This window comes from Malaclemys terrapin, chromosome 3, assembly GCF_027887155.1.
Source record: "Malaclemys terrapin pileata isolate rMalTer1 chromosome 3, rMalTer1.hap1, whole genome shotgun sequence".
In the NCBI taxonomy this organism is placed as follows: domain Eukaryota; kingdom Metazoa; phylum Chordata; order Testudines; family Emydidae; genus Malaclemys; species Malaclemys terrapin.
In genome coordinates, this window is record NC_071507.1 from 15,362,986 (window position 1) to 15,388,115 (window position 25,130).

The following is a 25,130-nucleotide window of genomic DNA, read 5'->3' on the forward strand; positions in this document are numbered from 1 at the left end:
CTTCAAAAGTTTTTTTCTCTCTTACTTAATTGGCCTCTCAGAGTTGGTAAGACAACTCCCACCTGTTCATGCTCTCTGTATGTGTATATATATCTCCTCAATATAGGTTCCATTCTATATGCATCCGAAGAAGTGGGCTGTAGCCCACAAAAGCTTATGCTCAAATAAATTTGTTAGTCTCTATAAATAAATAAATATGGAGATATACCTATCTCATAGAACTGGAAGGGACCTTAAAAGGCCATTGAGTCCGGTCTGCTGCCTTCACTAGCAGGACCAAGTACTGATTTTGCCCCAGATCCCTAAGTGGCCCCCTCAAGGACTGAACTCACAACCCTGGGTTTAGCAGGCCAATGCTCAAACCACTGAGCTATCCCTCCCGCCATCCCCTAAGCTGCAACAAGTACTCCTGTTCTTTTTAAAGAGAAGGACCATTTCAAGTATAGGTGAGAGCATAGAACAAGGCACACAGACAAGAATAAAAGGGAATGCAAAGGGAACATTTATATGCAAGATCTCATCCGCTCCTGCTTCTTATTCCTCATATAAAGCCATAACTACATTGTAAAAAGCAACAGAGGGTCCTGTGGCACCTTTGAGACTAACAGAAGTATTGGGAGCATAAGCTTTCGTGGGTAAGAACCTCACTTCTTCAGATGCAAGTAATGGAAATCTCCAGAGGCAGGTATAAATCAGTATGGAGATAACGAGGTTAGTTCAATCAGGGAGGGTGAGGTGCTCTGCTAGCAGTTGAGGTGTGAACACCAAGGGAGGAGAAACTGCTTCTGTAGTTGGATAGCCATTCACAGTCTTTGTTTAATCCTGATCTGATGGTGCCAAATTTGCAAATGAACTGGAGCTCAGCAGTTTCTCTTTGGAGTCTGGTCCTGAAGTTTTTTTGCTGTAAGATGGCTACCTTTACATCTGCTATTGTGTGGCCCGGGAGGTTGAAGTGGAGAACAGTGGACCCTCTGTTGCTTTTTACAGATTCAGACTAACACGGCTACCCCTCTGATACATAACTACATTGTGACATTATAACCTTAATAATGTGACAAAATTTCCACAGTAACTAAATGTGATGTCACAAAAAAGCTCAATGACTTCATTTAGAGGGTAAGTAGCAAGTGAAAATGAACTTTTAAGAAAAAACATTATATAAAGATCAAAGTAGAAATACAGAATAGATCTATAATCATTTGCTTCCAAAAGGAATTTTTAAAAAAAGTTTGCCATGAAGCACAAGCAGGTGTTTAAATAACACAGAACAGTTTATGTTTTCATTCAAAATTAACCTGAAACTTAGAAAATGTATAGATTGGACTTCAGATGTTTAAGATTATTGTGCCATTGTGGTAAGATTTAAGTGCAATGTATGTAAATTTACATACTCAACCTCAAATGGAGAGGTGGATGGGAACAAACATAGATCTAATGGGGAAGGGTGTAAACTTTGAACACACACACATGATGATCCAACACCAAAAATTGCTGTTGAAAGGAGCTGTCCATTGTTACTAATGGAATTAAAACTCACTCACTCAAACATGCTATCAAATAGAACTAATATTAAACTAGGGAAACAAACACATAATGAAATACATCACAAAACTCACCAAACAAGTGTTTCAATGTATGAAATAGTTATAAGATAAAAGTCTGTAGATATATATCTGCATCAGTTTCAGTGTGTTCCGGAACAATGCATAAAAAACAATATAGGCGTGACTTCAAACATAGACTTCGAACACAGCCTGAGTAAAAGGTATGCATGCAGGCATAATTACATGAGGCAGGGAGGAGGGATGTGACAGACTGTACCTCTGTCTTCATTCCTAGTACACTACTGTAATAATCTTTGTACAAAGTATGCCTTGTGAGATATCATGTGAAAAACTCATAATTTGCTGGTCATTATTGTCCTGGTAAAATATGTGTAGCAACATTGTGTGTAAAATTATAAGATTCCACTGTATGGCGTTACTAAAACATGTTCCAAGTCTGAGGAGAGGCCAAACCTGTTCCTTAGAGACAACGGGCAAGCTGACCCCTCTGCCAGGTGAAAACAAGCTCAATGGGCCATTGCCTTCTAAATGGCTATTCATTGGCAAGAAAAGGGGAATGAGCAGAAAAATCTACATTTTAGCAAAGAATCAGCATGGGGTTCCTGACCACACAGTCTGCCTGGTGCCATGCTCTCAGCTGGAAATGCTTCTCAAAGAGAGGACAGGACAATAAAAAGAAGGGGCAAACTAGGGTGACCAGATGTCCCAATTTTATAGGGACAGTCCTGATTTTTGGGTCTTTTTCTTTTATAGGCTCCTATTACCCCCCACCCCGTCCCGATTTTTCACACTTGCTGTCTGGTCACCCTAGGGCAGACACCCCAATGCAGTGGTGCTGGAACAATTTTTATAATGGGGGTGCTGACAGCGGAAACCATGTATTTGGGTTGTTATTGCTACTTCAAGCTACGGGTGCCGAACAAAGGAAACAGTCATTACAGGGGTCTTGGCCTAAAAAGTTCAGCCAGTAAGACTCTTAAGAGCATGTGGTGAGAAAAACCTTGCTTTGAATTTAATATAGTTTGTTAAGTTAGGCGTTAGCTGCATTTTATCTTTCTTTTTCTTGTAACCATTTCTGACTTTTATGCCTCATTACTTGTGTTCACTTAAAAGCTCTCTCTTTATAGCTAATACACTTGTTTTATTGTTTTATCTAAACCAGTGTGTTTGAACTGAAGTGTTTGGGAGACTCTAATTGGAGTAACAAGATTTGTGCATATCACCTGGATCACCTGGAACGATCGGTTAAGACTGCTCTGATCACAACACGTCCGCCATTCTTCTCGCATTCTTGCCTTTCTTCTCCATGTTCGTCCGAAACATTTAACAATGTCATCTTCCCATCCTCTTGGAGGCCGACCAGGTGGTCTTTTCTGTTCTCCTGGGTACCACTCAGTAATGATTGCGGTCCACCTATTGTCCGTGAACCGTGCTATGTGGCCCGCCCATCGTATCTTATTATATCTGCTTTCCACGATAATATCTTTCACACTGCTGCGTTCTCTAATAATTTCATTTGGGATACGATCCAGAAGGGAAATTCCCAACATAGCTCGTTCCATTGCCCTTTCAGCTACCGACAGCCGCTGTTCTCTCTTCCTCAGTACCCACGTTTCACTGCCATACAGCATGGCTGTCAGCACTGTTGAACTGAAGATATTTGTACGTGTGGTCTTGTCGATTTTTCCTTAGAGGATGTCCTTGATGGAATTAAACGCACGCCATCCTGCCCGAATCCTTCACGAGAGTTCTCCGTTCATGTCTTGGCACATATTCATTTCTTGACCCAAATATATGTACTGTTCCACTTCTTCAATTTCTTCTCCTGTTACCGTTATTCGGGCTTTTCGTAAGATGTCTGATCACATGTATTTCGTTTTGCAACGGTTCATTTTCAGACTGACCTGACTGCTTTTCTTGTTGAGTGTTCGTAGCATGCTCTGCAGTTGGTTGGTGCTTTCGGCAATTAGTATGATGTTGTCCGTGAATCTGAGATGAGATAATCGTTTTCCATTTATATTAACACCACTCCTCCAATTGATCTTGCTCATAACCATTTCAAGGCAGGCGGTAAATAGTTTTGGTGAAATCGTATCTCCTTGCTTTATGCCTTTCTCGATTGGGATGGGAAGGGGAGTTTCGAGGAGAGTAATGTCTGTTGTACATCCAGTATTCGCTTCCTTCAACAAACTGATATACTGCGTGTTAATGCCCTGCTCTGAGAGCGCCTTTAATATTGCGTTGAACTCGACGATATCGAAGGCCTTTTCATACTCGACGAAAGCAATGCACAGCGGGAGTTTGTATTCCCTCGCTCTTCCTAGGAGCTGGCTAAGGGTAAATATAAGGTCAATCGTGCTGAAATTTCTTTGAAACCCTGCCTGCTCTCTCGGCTGTTGTTCATCCAGACTCTGCGAGAGTCGGTTTGTTATCACCTTTGTAACGAGTTTATAGATATGAGAGAGCAGGCATATAGCTCGATAGTTCTTAAGATTTTCTCGATCCCCCTTCTTGTACAGCAAGATGGTATTCGACTCCTTCCAGCTTGATGATATTTTTCCCTCTTTGAGATATCGACTGAATCTTAAAGCGAGGGCCTTCCAAAGTTTTTCGCCTCCTGCAGAAATAATTTCTGACGTTATTCCATCATTGCCTGGAGCTTTTCCCTTCTTCATCTGGTGTAGTGCGCTTCGGACTTCACTGACGATTATTGGGGGAACACATTCTTCTGATTCTTGGAGCGTTGGGAGAGGGACGTTGATTCTTGATTTGAACAGTTCTGTATAGAAGTCCTTGCAGACCTCCTCCATCCCTGCTCTGTCAATTACTATCTCTCCGTCCTTGTTCTTCAATGCTGTTACGCTCAATCTATACTGCGCCAATTCCCGCTTGCATGTCCTGAGGCTCTTGCGTGATTCAGCTGTTTTAAGGAGTTTTTCTTTCCGGAAGTTCTCAAAGTCTCCCTTCAGTTTTTGCCGTATAAGCTTGCACAGAATGGAGTACTCAAGGTTGTTATCGGGGCTACTTTTCATATTTCTCCGCTTCTCTAATGAGCTTTTCATTTCGTTCAAGATTCTTCCCTTTGCCTTCTTCATCTTTTCAATTTCAGCAGCTTTTATGCAACATCTCAGCTTGTCAGCAAAGATACTATAGTCCTCATCACACTTTTCCATCTGGCTCCAGTCAAACCCAGAAATCGCTTTTGTCAGCTTTGCTTCATCAAATGTCTTTGGGCGCTGTTTCCTGTTTGCCATCTGTAAGGCTTTCTTTTCCATTACTCTGTCGAAAATCAGCTTCGCTCTAAGCAGGTGATGGTCGCTGCCGATGTTGAAGCGCTGCACTACAGAGACATCTTGAACGATGCCTTTTATTGACTAAAATATAGTCGATTTCATTCTTACTCTTCGCGTTTGGCGTGATCCAAGTCCACCTTTTTGCAATCTTCTTTTTGTACCAGGTGTTTGCCACGTACAATTCTTTAGTTTCTGCATAGTTACCAGCCTTTCTCCTCTTTCATTTCTTTCGCCACTGCCGTATCTCCCTATGAACTTTTCGCCAGCTTTCCCTCGCCAGACCTTAGCGTTGAAATCACCCATCGTGATAGTGTAAGTGGACTTTTGCGCGAGGGCTCTTTCGAGCTCTCAGTAGAATTATTCTCCTTCTTCGTCCTCACTTGCACTTGTGGGAGCGTAGGCCTGGATGACCTTGAGGAGCTTTTGACTCCATCTGAAGATGCAGGACACCAATACGTGATGATATTAGCTGGCATGATACGACTTTCGAAACCCAATCCTTACTGACGATAAATCCGACTCCTCCAACGTTTCTAGCGCCATCTCCCTTTCCGAGCCTCACAGCGCTTCCATCTTTCCAGTTGACTTCCAACTCCTTCTTTCATCGGGTTTCACAGATACTGAGGATATCGCATCTTATCCTTTTCTTCTCCTCCATCAGATGGTTTAATGTTTCCTCCCTCGCCAGCGACCTACAATTGTAAGTACACACAGCAAGGCTTGTCCTTTTCCATGTTGGCCTAGCACCTGACATTTTTAGCACCCTCTCGTCGCTCAATTTCCACTCCACCACCGAAGAACGGTTTGATGACACGCAGGGAACTAAGACCCATTTACTCGTGTTGTTTTAGCCATTAACTTTAAGCCATCCCACTGGCTAGGCGGGCAGGCATGTGCATATCATTTCACTTAATAAAATGAAGGATTTTCTATGAGCTTGTATTGTCCAGATGAGAGCTGGGCAGTACAAGAAGTACATTTCTGGGGAAAAGTCAGGAAATGGGAGTGTGCTGGGGTCACCCTGCAGTATAATTCAGGCTGGTAAAAGCCTGTGCATGACTGGCAGGCTGCAAGTACACACAAACATCGCTGAGAGTGACTTGCATGCCGGAAGCTGTTTGTGAGCAGTCCAGGAGTAGACCCATATCATCCTTGACACACTCGTTAATACTTGCCAAAATGCCCCTCTGCAATGCACAGATGAATGTTGGTGGAACACAGCTTGCTCAAGGGGAATTTAGGCCCCAATGCAACAAAGTTACATGTTTAACTTTAAGCATGTATTTAAATCCCTCTCTATTCAGCAAGGCACTTAAGTGCATGCTTAAGTTCCATTGAAGTCAAGTCACAAAGTCCAACCAAGATCAGGGAATATGCAAAGAGAGGCATGGAATTGCAAAGCAATTCTTGTTCAAGCAGGATCACAGTGTTTTCACCCACCTCTTCATTTCAGGTTGCTTCCCCCCACACACACACTCCATTGTAATTATTCTGTCACTTTCCTCAATACAGCTGAGCTTACTGTTGTTACATGTTAATATTTCACAACAATCAATGCATTTGTGATTTTAGCCCTGGATTTCTACCAACATGTTATGAACTAACTGCTATGATTAAAAGCAAATAATTTAATATGATGGACAGTGTTCCTATTACTAGCTGGCAAAAAGTACTAACTTCTCATATGTTTTATTCACATAGTATCTTGATTCTGACATCAGATACCCTGGCATGTGTCACCATATATCTTGCTAAATCAGCTTACTTGCGTGCACATGCACAGCAGTTAATTGCACAAGCCATGTCAGCACATATTGCTGTGTATCTCAGCTCACAATTAAGCTCTAAATGTGAAAATGACAGTAACATAAAAAGTATTTATGTACATATGCAAACTGCAACTTAAATAAAATAAAAGTAATTAAATACAAATGCAAAATTCTTATTATTAGCTGCCAATATTCACTTCTGCTACCTTGCATTCATACAATGAAATATGTAAATACTGGCGTGTGTTAATCCTACACTGAAACGTGCATGTAAAAATCAAGAAGTTAGGAACTAGATTATTCAGCGAGCTCTCATTAGTTTTGCAAATATACACTGTACACCAAAACTGAAAACATGGTCTCACTTCACAGGACTGAATTCACATTTTTGTAGCAAAAGATTTCAAAGCATTCCAGAGTGTTAAGGAATGATACCATGGGTGAAAAGTAGCGGCAGTTTCTTCATAGCAAATTCTAATTAAAATATTAGTGAAATTAATTAACTACATTAAATTGTTATTCCTGACCAGAACAGGAAGGAAGGAACAATTTATTTATAAATAATACAGTGACATTTTACTGGAAAGATCTCTTGTCTTTCTTTTCTGTCAAAGCATCTTTTATGGTCTATTTATTTTCTTCTTTTGACAACAACTAACAGAAGATTACAGGATTATTTCAGCAGCTCATCATAGGTCATCAAACTTTGGGTTTAGAACTACAGTACTAACATGGCATGCTATTGGAGCTAGTAGGTACAGAGCAAAAGAATAGAGCTCAGTCCTTTAGGGCTCTACTAAGCTCTCTTAAATACTACAATCCTTTTAAAAAAATCACAATACAGTCTAGGTATGTTTGCATGAACTAGCACATTTTCTGTTTCTATATGATATAAAAAATATTTAAGTGTATATATAGGGTTGCAAGAATAAAGAACACAGTCAACAAATTTTTTTGGCAATGAAAAGCATGTAAATATAAAACTTCTAGTGCCATGTTTGTCAACAGCACCTGAACCAGGGGAGGGACGGGGGGAGAGGCTCCCAGGGGCCATGACCTCCCCACTTTTAAAAGTGGGTGGGCCATGCCCCCCACTTTTTAACAAGGGTGTAGTTTGCGGGGCAGGGAGTGGCGCTAACCCCTCCCAACTGCATGCTTCAAGCAGGCACGGAGCAGCGCCAGCAGGGGCTGCACTTTGAGGAGGGGGAGCTGATAATGGTGATCAGCTTCCCCGCTGCAAAGTGCAGCCCCTCCCAGGGCTGCTTTGCGCCTGCCCAAGGCTTGCAGTTTGGGGGGCAACACCACGCCCATCCCCAAACTAAACCCATGTTAAAAAGTGTGTATGGAGGGCACTGCTCCCTGGTCCCCCCCGGTTCCGGCGCCGATGGCTCTCCTCACTTCTACAAAGGTTCCGGTGCCCTTGATGTTTGTCATATAGGAAAAAGTGATGAGAGCAAACTTTAGACACAAAACTAAACTTTAAAAAAAGACAGAACTGGGGCAACATTAAGGTTTAGTGGTAGTTCTAGGTCAGAGGTGGGCAAACTCTGGCCCGCGGGACCGTCCTGCTTGGCCCCTGAGTTCCTGGCCCAGGAGGCTCACCCCTGGACCCTCCCCTGCTGTCCCCCGTCCCCTGTAGCCTCAGCTCGCTTGCTCCACCGCCGGCACAATGCTCTGGGCGGCAGGGCTGTGAGCTCCTAGGGCAGCGCAGCTGCAGAGCCCGGCCTGACCCGGTCTCTGTGCTGTGTGGTGGCTGTGTGGCCCGGCTCTAGCCAAGCGGCGTGGCAGTAGCGCCGCCAGCCACCAGTGCTCCAGGCAGTGCGGTAAGGGGGCAAGGAGCGGGGGGGGGGGTTGGATAGAGGGCAGTTGAGTTCAGGGTGGTGGTCAGGGGGCAGGGGTGTGGATGGGGGTCGGGGTGGTTGGGGGAGGAACAGGGATCCTGGGGGGGGGCAGTCAGGAAGGAGGGGGGTTGGATGGGGCGGCAGGGGGCAGTCAGGGGTAGGGTTCCGGGGGCAGTCAGGGGACAGGGAGAAGGGGTGATTGGATGCGGCAGGGGTCCTGGGTGGGCCGTCAGGAATTAGAGGAGGGGTTGGATGGGGCGGCGGGGTTCTGGGGGCGGTCAGGGAGTGGGGTGTGTGGATGGGGCAGGAGTCCCGGGGGGGAGCAGATAGAAGGTGGGGGCCAAGCCACGACCCCCTCCCCTAACCGGCCCTCCATACAATTTACGAAACCCGATTCGGTCCTCAGGCCAAAAACTTTGCCCGCCCCTGTTCTAGGTAATGGCATGCAAAAGAGCTGGATTTAATTTAGAGTCTTGAAGTGAGATTTTCAGAAGTGTGTACATGCAAATGACTTGCATGCATAATTACTCTCTGCATGTAACTGCAGTAATGTGCATGCAGTCTGTCATTTGCACACACAATTAACATGATTGCACATTTAATTTTAGGAGCTGTATGTGTGCATTTCTCTGAAAATATCTAGCACCCAATTTATTGCTCCCTGGGTTACCTGAAGGCTCTGGGGAGGCAGCACACTGAGGGACTACGACTTTTCACATACCAGTAGGCACAACAGTTTATGGACAGTAGGCCTATGCCTACTTCTCACAAAATCTGATACACAACAGTCCTTCATGTGATTGTCCTATTACACTTGTACTGCCTTACGTTGTTTTCCACCCCTTCTACCTTGCCAGAGGAGCAAAGGCCACAGAGAGAGGCTGTGATGGTGGCAGATTGTTATTACAAAGAAAAGTGTTGCCTCATTATGGTTCAGTCAGAAATATGAAGGATTCACACACAATGGGAAATTTAGGAAAAAGTATGGCTATTGATTGTTTGTAATATTTTAAGTTATTATATTTTTATTGATGACATCTGTCAGTAGTTTATGATAAAAGGGCTAGAAGGTTGAGGAGAATGGCATTAGGATACAAATCTTTGAACTCCCAGTCACCCATTCAAATCGAGCCCAGATCAGTAATCAATTACAGTTATTAACATCTAAGTGGTGGAGTAATTTACTTTTCACTATCCATGAGGTTTGTTTGCTTATTGCTTACCACAATAATGGCAAGTTAATGTAAAACATATTCTTCTCTATTACAGGCAAAGATTATTTTACTCAGAGAAGTATATAAATAGAATAGTGATATGACATAACTCAGACCATTTAAGTGAAACAGTTAATTATACACCCACCTGAAGTTTATAAATAAACCTCTAACTTCTTTTTCACTTTGTGAAGTGATGTTTCCAAAACATTAGCAAGTTATTGCTTCAAATATTTTTAGAATTTACTCCTTCCCACCAAATAGAAGAACATGAAGTATTTTTGTTAATTTTTAAAAATTCATTGGTTCAAAAATACGGCATTTTACTGTCACATTTTACTTTGCACATCTTCTACTAGGCAATTCATGAAGGGAGGGATCTTGTCATTTTCACAAGATGCTATGGGGAAGATAAGTAGCAATACAGTGCAGATCCCGTATGACATCAAAAAGAATTGATAAGTAGGCATTTTGCGAATTGTCCTACTTGAGAAGAACTCTCCCAAATTATTCGTTTTCCTCTGTTTTATTTTCATTTATTGAAGAACTACAATTTATTATGAGGATGATGGAAAGCAGGATAACAGAAATTTTTTGACTGAATAGTCTCTGGATGTTCTAAATCACTATGAGAAAGTTCAATTCCAGCTGCGTATTGTATAAAACTGTGTTGAGCTGTGATAATCTCAATGCAAAATGGGCTAAGAACTGGAGAAAGCAAATGGAAATTGATTAAGATAGAGAAGTAACTACTATTAATACCGTTGTTTTCACCTCTAGTTAATTTTCGAGCAAAATATCTCAAGAAAACTTACAGGAATAGGCCAGATATCTATCTACCTCCTTATATGACCCCACTGATGTAGTGTCAAAGCACATATTTAAAAGTAGAAATAGCAATCTCTCAATTTCCCCCCTACCTTGTATGAGAAATAACTTGATAAGTATATATTGTTTCTTTTTATATATTATGTTTTGTGTACACACACATGTATGCATGTGAAGAATTTCCTCTGAGGAAAGTTGGAGTGATGAGTTTTACATACGATAGTTGGCGAACCTAGGATGTTGTGTTTTAAGGGAGGAGTGACATAATTCTGGCTTGAAGAAGTCCCCTGGCAAGAGGCTCCAAAATTCAAGAAGCCAGTCCGTAAAGCACAGGCCGCAAGAGGAGGCAGGCTGTTTAGATGACAAGTATTCCATTTTAGTAAGGAGTGAGAGTTTAGAAAGATGGAGATGTAACAGGAAGGAAAAAGATATGGGGAGATGGGGTAGAAAGACACAAGTGAGGATACATAGCAAAGGGGTAACAAAAAAGATGAACAACCATTTTTTTGTGTAGTGACACTTAAAGTTGATCACGACTCAGCTTCTCTGATTCACACACTCCTTCCCTTCCCCCTCCACCTCAAAAATCTGGGGCCTTGAATAACTGAACAGTTGATACTTAAAATTAGCTTTAGAAGATTAGCATTCACTGACAAATTGTTCTTGTTAAAAACAATTCTGGAAATTTCTTTAACATACATGGAATTTTGATACTTTAAATATATTTAACAAAACAGGACCATACAAATTTGGAACTATTTACATTTAATTTACATTGAAAAACATTAAAACATTTTGCAGAAGCAAAGTACAAAATTTGCTTTTTAGAACTACATTAGTAACATTTTTTAAAATGTCAACTTCAGTGCTGAAGCAGTTTTAAACATGATGCACCTTTCTCACAAACATCGAAGTTATAGGGCTATGCAGAAACGTTTAAAGTGATAAAATACTAACCACATCTTCAGAGCAAGCTGTTGATTAGGAAGCTGGATCACACATTCCAATATGCCATACTGTTCCCAGTTACCCTGCTGCCCTGTGCTAATGAGGATGTGAACAGATGTTTCCTTTTTACAGTATATCGATATTTATGTACATATCAAGGACAGATACACGTGCATGGCTTGCCACAGTGCCCTATGCTCTGGGACTTGACGTGTGATCTATTTATCTAGATTCTCGCACAACCCCCATCACCATGGTATCCAGGTTCAAAGTAAATGCTTTGATACATATGTGTAAATGTTTGCTATGTAAAATATATAATATAAAAATATTTTCCGGGCCTCTTTATACATTTTAATGGCTCTTTTGACTGTGTGGGTCCGATCCTGTAAGGTGTTTACAGTGGTGCTGGAACTAGGGATGCTACTGCACCCCCTGGCTTGAAGTAGTAATAACAAACACTAAATACATGGGTTCTATCATCAGCACCCCCACTATAAAAATTATTCCAGCACCCCCGAGCTTTTAGTGCCTTCAAATCCCATTACTTTTGTGGAAGCTGCAGGCACTCAGTACCTCAAAAGATCAAGCCCTTACTGAGTAATTCTTGTTAGTAAAATGACCATAGAGTTTGATTTTATCCTGTCCGTTTCTGCTTATAAACAAAATCTAAATAATGAAATTCCCCCATGCTAAAACACCAGTGAGTTTCTATACCAGTTAACATGATAACATTTCAGCATCAATCACTGAACAGTCGTTCAGCTCCACTGACTGAACATTTCAAGAGCATGTCAAAACATTTTACCTGACAGACATATTTATTCTTCCATTTGCTCAGCACACACTGACTGTTTTGCATCAGCTCCTGAAGAACAACAGAAAACAGAAAGAGTGGAGTTGGCTGTACACATTGTCACTAGTGGTTAAGGTGCTTCTGATTTTCAAGCATGAGAGATCAGCATGCCACACAAACAAAGATGCAACTGTTTTGGACCAGCCCACTGGACAAAAGCACATTTATCATCACCAGGAGGGCTGATCCTTTATGAAAATTAAAGCTGTTGAAAGAGGTTTGAAAACCGGATTATTTGTTGCCATACTTGAAAGTTTCTGAAAGGTACCTCCAGCTCCTTGAGAGCATCGCGCAGTTTTTCTGGGCGTTTGTTTTTAAGTATCCAAGGATAATCTCGAGCTGGTAAATAAAAAAAATATATATGTATATATATATAAACAGTCAAAAACTATGTTTTAAGTTGGGGTTTTCTTTCTTTTGGTGTGGGGAAACAAAATAATAAGATTTATAGGAATGATCTTAACATAATGTTATACAGAAACTTGCCTATAATTGGGGGGAAGTGGGTATGGTTTCTATTGTCAAATGATACCCTTTTGAAAGGCTCTGTCATAGGAACAGTTAACATGAAATATCCTCACCTACCACGATTTCACTATGGGAATCATGGATAAAGCTCTCAGGGTAGAATATCCTCCCCAGCTGCTAAGCATTTGCCATGGGAAAGTCTCCCAAGCACAGTGTTTCTAGCTCACAGAGATGCAAGTTATCAACTCCCTCCTGACTCATCTTAGATATTATTATGTTGAATTAACATTAAGGGCAAAAATTCCAAAAGCAAGCACTAACTTGTGCCCACAAAATATGCATGCATGGATTTCAACTGGTAATTGTGCCCTGCACTACTACTACTACTATATGAGCCATTTAGGCATTTATTATTGAAAATTTGGTTCTACGTGTCTGCCACGGCAAGCTTACAAAAAAAAGCTGGGGGGTAGGTTAGACAGGAAGTTCAGGATCAGGGTATATGAGTGCTTAGCTCGCTTAAATAGGAATCATGGATACTTACAATTCTCTAACAATCTTACTAACTTTATTTAGATGCCTAACTTTCAGCAAACAATTTTGAAATATTTAGCCAAAGATATTGACCCTGCAGTATTTAGGAAGGCAAAGCTCCCTTTGGAGTTAATGGCAATAGCTGTGTCATAGCTGAAAGATCAGGTTTTAATAACGTACTAAATGTCATTATTTAAAAAGTGAGCAATTTCCGCCCCCCCAAGTGTACATAACAAAAAAGCCTGTGAAACTGGAAAACCCTCTCTCTCTCTTTATTTATCGGTCTAAACTATTTAAAGGAGATTTGGTGAAAAGTGTCGAGCTCTGAGCTGTCAGAGTTTGTATGTCAATTTTCATGCCAAATGAATTAACAGTCAAGTTTAAACCTCCCCACAAAACCAACTTATAACAGAAATGTTATAAAGTCCTTCAGTCATGCACTATGTATATCATTCAAAACCAAACAAAAAGCACATGAACATACAGCTTCCCTTGTATTGGACCAAGCTAGTATCAATGGAACTGTTGTGATAATTCTAATTAGGCATGTAAGATCATTTTTTCAATAAGCCTCTGTGTAAATTAAGAACTCTTATCTAAATATACAGAATGGGAACTTGCTCATACAAATACCAAATTATATGTCCAAATCACCATTTGAATACAAAATTAACCAGTGCAGCCTTATCAGAAATATGGCCCATAAAAGTGTCATGTGAGATTCGGTGCTTTGGGGCAGCCCTGATCTCAGCACAGAGCCCTGATATTTGGGCTGTGCAGTGAGAAGTCCAATGGAGCCTGACAGGGGAGGAATCTTCCCATCATGCCACAGAGCAGTAGTGGAGCCAGTTCATGGGAGTAATTACAGCAACACCGCTATAGTAGCTTATGCTCCCATTGCATGTCACATATACGAGAGGAGCAGGTTGGTGCAGCTGTGTAATCAGTATCTACTGGCTCTGCTCTGCCCACAACAGACGGACCCATCATATAGGGAACCCATGCAGAACAATACTCCACAGCATACAAGGGATGTAAATCCTCTATATGGCTCCTTAAATTTTGCCCCGCTTTATAGCAGAACTTCACTAGTTCTCCTGGACAAAGGGCCCTCCGAGCATACTGGGGACTGGGTCCTTATGGGCCAAATTCTGCCACCAAACACATACACACCAATCCCACTTCAATTAATGAGAATTTTGCATATCTATTTGAAGGAAGAATTTGGTCCTAATACTAATTCAGTTATGATCAGATACAGTGTTAAGGGAACTCTTACAGTATAAATTTTATTTTGCAAAATCCCATAAAAATCAATTTGATTTTTCATAGCTGTAATGCAATACAGATTGAACACTACAATGTGGTACGAGAAGGAGTAACTATGCAGTAGTTACAAAACTTGTGGTGGAGGGAAGGTTTTATTATTCAAATGATAAACCTCTAGCAGCATTGTGATAGTAATGTGATAGCATCATTAAAACTTCTTTTAACCAGCGAGAAGGAACATATAATCCAATGTAAATTTTCCCCCCAAAACCTCACCAAACAAATTAGGAATACAGCTGATTATTAGCGCCATGTTTCTTTTACTCCTCTTGGAAAATTTTTAGTTTTGTACCAATTAATATTTAAATTCTTTCAATTATTTAAGATATTTATTGATAATCTGCAGACTAAACTTGATAAGGAGAGTCCTGGATTATGTTTATTTCTGTTTTTACTTGGCAAGAGAAATGAGAAACAATTGTGACTACCATGCTCAATGATATAAATAAAATTAATACAATTATAAATTAATGGAGATATCCTATCTCCTAGAACTGGAAGGGACCTTGAAAGGTCATTGAGTCCAGCCCCCTGCCTTCACTAGCAGGACCAAGTATTGGTTTTGCCCCAGATCCTTAAGTGGCCCTCTCAAGGATTGAACTCACAACCCTGGGTTTAGCAGGCCAATGCTCAAACCACTGAGCTAGCCCTCCTCCCCAAAACATATATTTTCTATATATAGAAAAAATATATTGCAATTACATAAGGAAGATTTAGTTACATCTTGTGAATTATTTTGTGCTCTTTAGGTCTATGATATTCAGTCTCCTACTATATGGTATGTGCAGAAAGTTGAGGTTGAAGAAGAGAGATTATTTTAGTGTTTTGCTAGGAGCAACAGCAATTAAAAAAAAGCAACACAATCTTATCACAACAAGTAACCTAGAAAATGTCCTTACATTCCACAAGCTGTTGTTTCTCTTCTAAGTAACCATGGTTCGTTTGTGATACTAAAAAAGAGGGGGTGGGGGAGAATGAAAAGACGAATGTTAACCCTCAAAACTGCTGTCAGCAAATATGAATACATTAAAGAGACGATTCAGACATTTTAATAAAACACAGAAATTTACACAAAATTAAGACAGCCCTGATTTTTTCACCTCACAGTCAGATATCTTAAATTCGCAGTGAAAGAAAGGCTTATGCAGCCCAACAGGTGGGCCAGTATTACTGAGCCTCCAATCTCATCAGATAGTGAAGTGAGCTGCAACTGAATCCAGGAGAGAAGCTGAGTCAGTCTGTCATCAGAACCATGGAGACAGCATATTAACCACCAAACTAAGTACATGGGATGCCCACACAAGCCTCCGCTTTAGCCTGGCCTGAAACAGGAAGTAACTGTAGCTGAAAAGACCTTTTGGGCCATCATGAAACTTCGAGGATTAACAGGATTAATCAGATAAAGAAAATTGATCATTCACTCTGAAATGCCTATTTCAGATATCAGGTAAAGATCCAGGAGGCTAACTCTAGTGCATTCCTCTGCGTTTACGATGCCCTCTGCTGGGATTCCAACAAATAAAAAATTACTGGAATGCTCAATATCAAATTGGCCATATCTGAAACACTATATTACATTAAAATTATAGTGTTAAATAGTTTTATTAATTTTTCTTTATAGCACATACAAGATTGTTAGGTAGAAAATATAGACACTCCGAGGCCTGGTTGATGTTTAGTTTATCACTCTCCAAATGTAAGAGGCATTCAATCATATCTATTGAAAGTTCCTTTAATCATTTTTATGATTCATTTAATTATTATCTATAGTTTTTGTCTATCGGAATAAAAAGTTTAAAAATAGATTCAGATTACTTGAGACAGAGTCTCTGTGACTGTTTCCTGATTCTAGAGAAATACAAAAAGATACTTGCATATTAAGAAGAAATTCATTGCTGAGTTTATACATAACACCATTAGCCAAACAACTTGTTCCCAAACCAGACCAAACATTTCAAAGTTTTAAACAGTTTTTTTTATAGTTAAATACAATTTATACTGTACCTGGTTCTTTCTTGTCATAGTATTGATAGATCCCAATGTCTTCATCTACATAATCAAGTGGAAATATCATTAAATCGTGATTGTGTTTTACTTGAAAAAATGTAGCACATAAAATGAAATTGAATCACTTTTTAAAAAAATGCCTCCTGGTGACTGGCAATGTTACCACTATTGGCCTGTAAATTGCAACTATTTTTTTTATACTTGTGCACTTTGGGAAGTTCCCCTTCCCATGGTAAAAAACTCCCATTTCTAGCTATATGGTGCTCTAAGATATTAGACTTTAAAGAGATACCATTTTACTATAAATTGTCCCAAGACTCACTCTATCTCATCCTGGCCTTGGGAGAGATTTTTGGGGAAATTCCTCAGCTGGGGAAGAAGGTGGAAGGCATTTCTTTGGCTGGCTGACTTTAAAATAAAATAGCAGCTTCCTGAAGAGCTAAGGGAGATGGGTTAGTGGGCAACAGGTCAAAGCCACACGATATATTCATTTATCATATGGCTCTGCAATTTATCACATAGCTATCATTTCCAGAGATGGGATTTTATACACACTATTTGTAATAAGCAAAAGCAATGTTAGGTTGGAATCCATTACAAAGAAATCTGAAAATAATGAACTGTCATTTAAAGATCTGGTTTCTCCCAACAAACAAAGTCTAACAGTTCATGTTTCTGAAATGTAACAGTTCATAACATGCTTTTAATTACAATGATCATAATTAATTATTTTATTTAGGCTACCAGGCTTTTATGGACAGTCTGGCTATTGATTAAACATTTTATCTAGTTGTCATTACAGCAGGCTTGTTCTCATAAAGATATGGGACACTGTGGGAAATTGAGTCAATATTTGATTAATCATATTTTTGTATGGTTTTTAGTGTTACTGGAATGCACTTTGCTACAACTGTCATAGGGACTAGATGTCAAATAAATGTGGTTTTGGTATCACACATTTCAAAACCAGTGGTTTGTTGAGCATTGGATTTTAGCACTTGCAAAGCTAGAAGTATAAAGGTTTTTTCCACATGGATGGTAATTAGTCATGTATCTCAAATTACTTTGTAAACTGGAATGATAGTTTAATAAGATAAATGTATCTTAAGTATACCAGTTCTCCATTCAACATTTTCAGAGCATGAGCAATAAAGTATTGTTACATATTAAGTACATATTATAATTCTTCTGCAATCAACTGGAATGTATGAATGAATATCAATAAACTAGTCATTATAGTGAAACCTATAGTAAAGCAGCACATGGCTTCTTAAAAGGAAACATGAATTAGACAATATATAATCTTAATAATTTTTCATTATTGACAAAGATACTCCAGATCTATGACAAGATAAGAAGCTAACCACATTATACCATACTGCTTTTATATAATTTGTTTTCCCCAAGCATAAAAATAAACTTCAACTTTACATGAGTATTCAGAATTTTATATCAATTGAATATTCATTGACAGGTTTTGTTATTCTGTTTTAGGAAAAGGTTGGAATTTGGTCACAGTTGATTTACCCCCAACATGTAAGGTATTCTTCAAAGACCACAGGTGCATCTCAGTCAGGCAGAAAGACATCTGATGGCAGATGGAAACTCAGTCCTATCAAAGGAAGGAAAGAAACAACATGTGCAAATTAATTACCTTCTACCACCAGTGAAACTGAAAGTCCCTTGGCAACTTAATGGTAAAAGAGCCTGCCATCGGAGATATTCTGAAAGCAGAATTATATAGTAACCACACATACAGTACTGCTCTTATTTCTGCTCCTATGAATGATGCTACCTAGGAGACAAAAAATTAGTCCTTTCTGTTATACTAAATGTACTATGCTGCTATATGTATATATGGATTGTATTTTAATTCTAAGTAGGTATTATAATAGGATCAGAAACAGTCTTTAAGGGCCTGAAATATACCATTTTGAATAATTGTAATTGCCTCTCATTAAAAGTTGACATATTCAGCAACAGCAAAGTCAGTGACACATGAGAATGAATTTGAGACAATAAGGTTCTTTGGGGGTTTTTTTTGCTTTATATTTAGAGCCAAATTTACAACCAGGCTCTATCTTTGTCCTTGCAGCTGTTTACATACAACATTACCACATATGCGTGTGTCAAAGTAATAACTGTGCAAGCAAAATTAGAGGCTGTTTTTTAAGGTTTGACCCCGGAATACTAGAATATACTTGTAGGGTTTGACCCTGCAAGCCCTGCACATAGGGAACATTCAGTGAAGTCAAGAGAGAGTTTTGAACAGGAGAGCCTTGCAGGCACTAGTAATTAAAGTGACATACGTCAAGTGACGGCTTTCCTAGATCAGAAACATAGGGAGATTATATTAAATTATTACTAACGCACAAGGACAACCGGTGTCAATCAGATAAAATGTATAAGGTGACTGTTATGTAACATGATTGCAATTCTAACTGTTTTTTGTTTCTTTAAAGTGTTGTCTCTCCATATTCACAGTTGTGAGAATGAGTCCCCTTCTGTCCCCTCTCTCCTCCCATGCCACTGAGCATCACAAACCTTCTGGAAAGTAGTTTCCATTGGACCTGTGTGACCAACCTCTTGTGGCACCAAATATTCCCAGCTGAGGTTACAAACAAGGCCATGTGCCCCAACTGCCTCTGCCCAATGGTTGCATCAAAGTAGAACTCTGCGGAATAGAGGAAGGAGGGCATTTAACATGAATATGCAGAGACAACACTCCTGAAGAACCGTAGTTCGTATGGTACTGGCCAGAGCCATGTTTTTCATTTTGGAGATAGGCTCTCATTTTCCCACTGTGGGAGTCTAAATAGTACTACACCCACAGAAAGATGGGCTGAGGAGTTCTAACTGGAACTGCCCTCCCAAAACAAGCATCTGACATAAATGTCAAATCAAGAGAGTTGTATGATGAAAATATTAGAGACTCATCATGGATGTCACCTTAGTCCTGATAAAGATTGCTGTAATACTCTGAGATACTTTCACCCTAGCTAACATATTATATCTCAGTGCACAGCTTAATCCACTTAAACACTGCTGAGTTGAAAAAGCATTCCTTTTACACTGATCCCCAAAACTACAAAAAATCTTGCTGACTTCCTAAACCCCTTAGTCCTATCCAAGTACAAGTTCAAAACACACGACATCTAGTGAATGGAGTATAGTCTCCCCTGGGCGAGAATGAGGTTTTGGCAAGAACACCAGGAGATTGCTGGAACTCGGGCACCACTTTTGGAATAAGTATGGGATGAGGACACAGGACAACACTGTCCATGTGGAAGACAGTGAAAGGAGGCTAGCCATTAAATTCTGTAATACTCTTGTTCTTCTTACAGATGTAACTGACAAGTGGAAGAAAAACAAGTCCTCAAGAATCACAAGGTTAAGGTCCTTGATAGAATTTGTTCTCTGACTGATGGGAAGACATTAATTAACCGCATTTTTTCAGAAATTTTGTGAGGGCGGTTTGACTGAAAAAAAAAAATAGAATCTGCCACTCACAGATGATATATTGAGCTGGCATGCAGGAGCACCTTGACAGAAGAAAAGAGGCTGAGAGACTTAGGCACAATGAATAATCTAATATATGGATGCAGAACCTGGAGATGGTGTTACCATCTGTTTATAGAGAAAATCTTTTCCACTTCTGAGAATAGTATTTCAACGTAAATTGATTTCTGGACTGCACCAAAAAAACTCCTGTCCTTCAACAGGGCACACCAGATCACAAAGAATTAATGTCTTGTGACCCAAGATCAGAGGTGGAGCAACTCAACAACTTCAGATTAGGATGCACAACACCATCTTTCTGAGATAGCAGGTCCAATTATACCAGTAGGAGAAAAAAAATTCTCACGAGACATTTGTTAATGGACTATGTGACTTAAACCCATTGAGGACCTCACTGTACAATATTGCTTCACCGTTATTATTAGGAGAGCACCTCAGCTGTATAACTGATATACTTTGACTTCTTACGACTTCAGGCTGCTTTCATTTTATTTCTTGGAAGGCAGAATATTCATTGAAATTTGCTAGACTCCTTTTTTTGGTTACAAGAAATCTACATACTTCAAACCTGGTGGTCTGGTCTCTAAAGTATTCTCTCTGACTAGTCTTACATTTTTATTCTGGCAATCAACTTCTTCCAAGCTTGTAGGTTCACTGTCACTCACAAATTAAGCTAATTTTTCATTGCCAACTTCAAAGTCACCATTCACTCAATCGGATTACAATGAAGAGTGAGTAGAAAACATCTGCTAAACATGGTATCCCCCAAGCTGATTTAAACTTCTCCAAGTATGAGAGCCAACAGAGATATTAACAGTTATCAAAATTCTTGCTTTTTCATCTAATTATTACCATTATATTTTTGGTTTTAGTCTGTTTATGAGCCAAGCCTTGAGCATCAGAGAGACAGAAAGGAAGAGAGGAGCAAAAGGGAAGTACCGGATTAAGCACCAAAAGAATGCTTTCAAGTGTTTTTTTCCCTTGAGTGTCAGAGAGGAAAAGACAGAAAGGTGCTTTGCACTCAGCACCAAATAATAACTTTTGGATACTTTTCCTATTTTTAAACATTTTCACTCCACTATTGAAAAAAAAAGGGTGTGTAGGAAAATGATCAAACTGACGCAGCATATTCAAAATTACATTTTAGTCCTCAGCTGAAAAATGATGGATTGACTGTCCAGGGGAGTGATGTCCTCCGTTTATTCACAGGAGTAAAAGATGGATCCTGCCAACATATCCAAGCCTGATCTGAAGGTACCACATCTAGGCGTGAGAGGCAATTCAGTTTATAGACCCATCCTATCCTTGGCCTTTATGCCCTGACTATCAACAAGAAGGTCAATCAGTGCCAGTTGTGGAGATGGCTTGTTTTGGTGAAGTGATCACCAGTCCACTGGAAAAACTTTTTAACCATCCCCTAACCTGAGATGTCTTCTGTTTAATTATATTTTACTCCAGTCTGTATGAATGGAAGACTTATGTCCCTAAAATAAAATGTGATACATTCCATGTATTAATATTCACGATTATGGAATTATTCTCCTCTGGTAGGAAACATATTTGAAGGAACTCAACCCAGGCACAACAATCAAATTATAGCATCTCAGTATCTAACTACCTGATTTGTTGCACAATTTTCTTAACTCTTTTTAAAAAAAAACGTGCAAAGTTTACAACATTTCTTTAACTGCATCAATTAGGCTCTGCTTCTGCAAAGACTTACGCACATGCTTCAAGCATATGCGATGTCACATTGAGCTAAATGAAATTACTCATGTGCTTGAATTTAAGCAAATAAATCTTTGCAGGATTTGTAAAGACAAGTGCAGGTTACCTTTTATGTATGCCCTTTTCTTGCTTCTGGTTTATAAGTTTTGTGATCTTAATTTTTTTCTGACGTTTGATTTCTTCACTGACTTAAAGCTCTCCTTAAGCTTGCAAAGTTCTGTTTTAAAAAATTGAAAGAAAAAGAACTATTTTGCTAGGAAGATTTTCCAACCTATTTTTATATAAAGATAGTTGGGATATATCTGTATATATAAATATATATACACATTTTTGCTGTGATGTTTATCTAACTATACATTAGCTAAGGCTTTTTCCAAAGTCCTAAAATGAGCTCTATTTTAGCAAAATATCACCACTTCTTTTTTTTAACTTTAGCAAAATTAATTACATGAGAGAATAAGGAAATGGCTATCATTTTTATAAGCTTCTGGACAGAATATCTTCCAAAACTCAGTTTTGTTTTTTACTACTTTTTCCATGTGGACATCAGAATTATCTCTCTGTAATCACTGGAATTCATTCCCATTTTCATTGTCAAAGCTATAACTGATCAGATATCAGGTGTTCAACCAATGAGGTAAGCCAGAAAACCACTCTACAATTCATTCTGTGTTTCTGAGATGTAATATCTGGAGCAGCAGTGATCAGTCTCTTTTTCTTCTTCTTCATGACCAATTTCTCCTTCACCAAGGAGAGTAATTCCTTGCAGCACAGTGATATTAAGAAATGTAATAGTCAACTCTGTGAGATAAAGTTTGGATCCAATCAGAAACACTAGATAAGAAGGTATGTACTGTAGCTTTGATGAGCAGACAAATATATTTCATTGTGCAAAATATGCAAAACACATTTTAAAAAGATGGAAAACAGGAAGGTTCGTATTTTTAAAGGAATCTTTTTTTATTTTATTTTACTGTAACTTGATCAACTAGCTTAAACAACAAATAGTTATCCAGTACAAACAACTAGATCTCTTTGAGCTCAATCCAGCTCCCATAGCAATTAATGGAAAAATATACATTGACATTTATGGGAGCTGGATCATTCCCTCTGTGTCTGTTCACATGGATGTCATGAATTGGGAAAAATATTTGACCTAAGTGCTATATAATGGAAGGCATTTAGAAACAAAATAAAAATGTAGATAATCTGATTTTTTTTAAAAACCTTCATTAGGAATCAGTTTGTAATCTGGTTGAGTACAAAAATAATCCAGATTCTTAATTCTCCCTTATAGTTTATTCCACCAAACTGCTAATATCTGAGTGATTTAAGGAAACTACTCTATTATCTAGGGTGACCAGATCACCACAATAAAATATCGGGACACACTGGGGTGCCATCAGCCCTGCTCACAGTCCACCCCCGCTCCTCCCAGGCTCCATCCCCACTCTGCCCCAGGTACCGCCCTCTCCCCACTCGGCCCCCCCACCGTGCCCTTCCTCATCCCCCGGCCTGCTGCTGGCTTGCTGCGTCCCTCCTCAGTCCCCCACCCACCGCTCGCCTCCCTGCCCGCTCGCCTCTTCACTCCCCCGCCCACCACTCAACCCTACAATGCCGACTTCCCCTCTGCCGGGTGGGTGCTCGCCCACCCCTGCCTCTTTCCACCCCTGCACCACCCTCGCCCTACCCCCATTCCACCCCCTTCCCCAATTCCCCACCCCTGCCCTGCCTCTTCTCTGCCTCCTCCCCTGAGCACGCCAAATCCCTGCTCCTCCCCCCTCCCTCCTGGAAAGTGCTAAGCGCCGCCAAACAGCTGTTACGCGTCAGGAAGCGCTGGAGGGGGGGAGGAGTGGGGACGCGGCGCCCTAGAGGGAAGGGGGGAGAAGGAGACGAGGAGGGGGGAGCTTGGCTGCAATTTTTCCCCGTGGGTGCTCCAGCCCCGGAGCACCCATGGGGTCAGCACCCGCCTCCCGCTTGCCTCCTTACCTGAATATTGGGACAAATGGCGTCCCGATCGTACATTGATCGGGACGTGGGACAAAGGGTTAAATATCGGGACATCTGGTCACTCTACTATTACCTCTCAAATTTCATATACATGTCAATATTTTTCATGTAGGCGTTCCCACTTCCATCTGCTTACCATGGCTGGATTCAGGAGAGCCGACAAGGAAAATAAGAACTTAGCTGTGTTTGTTGGCTTTGGCCCAAATGTCTAAGGGCTAGATCCTGCAAATGGAGCCATGTGAGCAGACCGCTACACCTCGGCACAACACCACTGAAGTCAGTGGCAATCTGAGCGGGTAGAGGGATTTGCTTGCCTCGGTCTATTTGTAAGAGCTTCCTCTAAGTTTAGATCTAGAATTGAAACTGAACTTTCCCAAATGCAAGAGGTATTTGGGATTTGGTTCATTGCAGAAGTATCCCCAAGTCACAGAGTTTTTATTTGGATTTAAATTCGGGGCTTGTGGGGGCAGATATAGTTTTCCGGTTCATCTCCGTATCTAATCACCCCTTACCTCGATTTTACAGATAAGAATTTACACCTCCTAGGAATAGGGTTGCCAACTTTCTAATTGCACAAAACTGAACACACTTGCCCCACTTTGCCCCTTCCCTGAGGCCCCGCCCCATCCCACCCCTTATCTGAGGCCCCACCCCCCACTCACTCCAGCCCACCTCCCTCCGCCGCTCGCTCTCCCCGCCTCCCCCCACTCACTTTCACTGGGATGGGACAGGGGATTGGGGTGTGGGAGGGGGTGAGGGCTCCGGCTGGAGGTGCGGGCTCTGGAGTGGGGCTGGGGATGAGGAGTTTGAGGTGCAGGAGGGGACTCCGAGCTGGTACAGGAGGCTGAGGTGTGGGGTGCAGGCTCCAGGAATGGGCTCAGGGCTGGGGTAGGGGGTTGGGGTGCAGGAGGGGGTTCTGACCTGGGGCAGGGGGTTGGGGTGTGGGTGCGGGATCTGGGCGGGAGTTTGGGTGCGAGAGGGGGTTCCGACCTCAGGTAGGGGGTTGAGCGCTTACCTCAGGCAGCTCCCAGTCGGTGGCGCAGCAGGGCTAAAATAGGCTCTATGACTGCCCTGCTCCGTGCTGCTCCTGGAAGCGGCCGGCATGTTCGGCCCCTAGGCGGCGGTGCGGCCAGGCGGCTCTGTGCGGTGCCCACTGCCCGTGCCCACAGGTGCCGCCCCCACAGCTCCCATTGGCTGCTGTTCCAGGCCAATGGGAGCTGT

At 40.8% G+C, this 25,130-nt stretch overlaps 1 protein-coding gene across 3 annotated transcripts in view; it reads right to left on the bottom strand.

Moving 5' to 3' along the window:
• The window catches only part of WDPCP (WD repeat containing planar cell polarity effector), a 246,576-nt gene that overhangs the window by 149,480 nt on the left and 71,966 nt on the right, over positions 1–25,130 (bottom strand). For 2 of the 3 annotated variants that reach the window (XM_054022335.1, XM_054022337.1), the window contains exons 2-6: positions 18,180–18,264; positions 16,650–16,694; positions 15,545–15,595; positions 12,583–12,653; positions 12,267–12,326 (exon numbers count right to left, since the gene is read on the bottom strand). In XM_054022335.1, coding sequence (XP_053878310.1) covers positions 12,267–12,326; positions 12,583–12,653; positions 15,545–15,595; positions 16,650–16,694; positions 18,180–18,240 — 288 coding nt within the window. In that variant the 5' untranslated portion in view covers positions 18,241–18,264. Of the gene's footprint in view, positions 1–12,266; positions 12,327–12,582; positions 12,654–15,544; positions 15,596–16,649; positions 16,695–18,179; positions 18,265–22,005; positions 22,057–25,130 lie in introns of those variants that run through there. The other variant, XM_054022338.1, reaches the window with a different exon arrangement.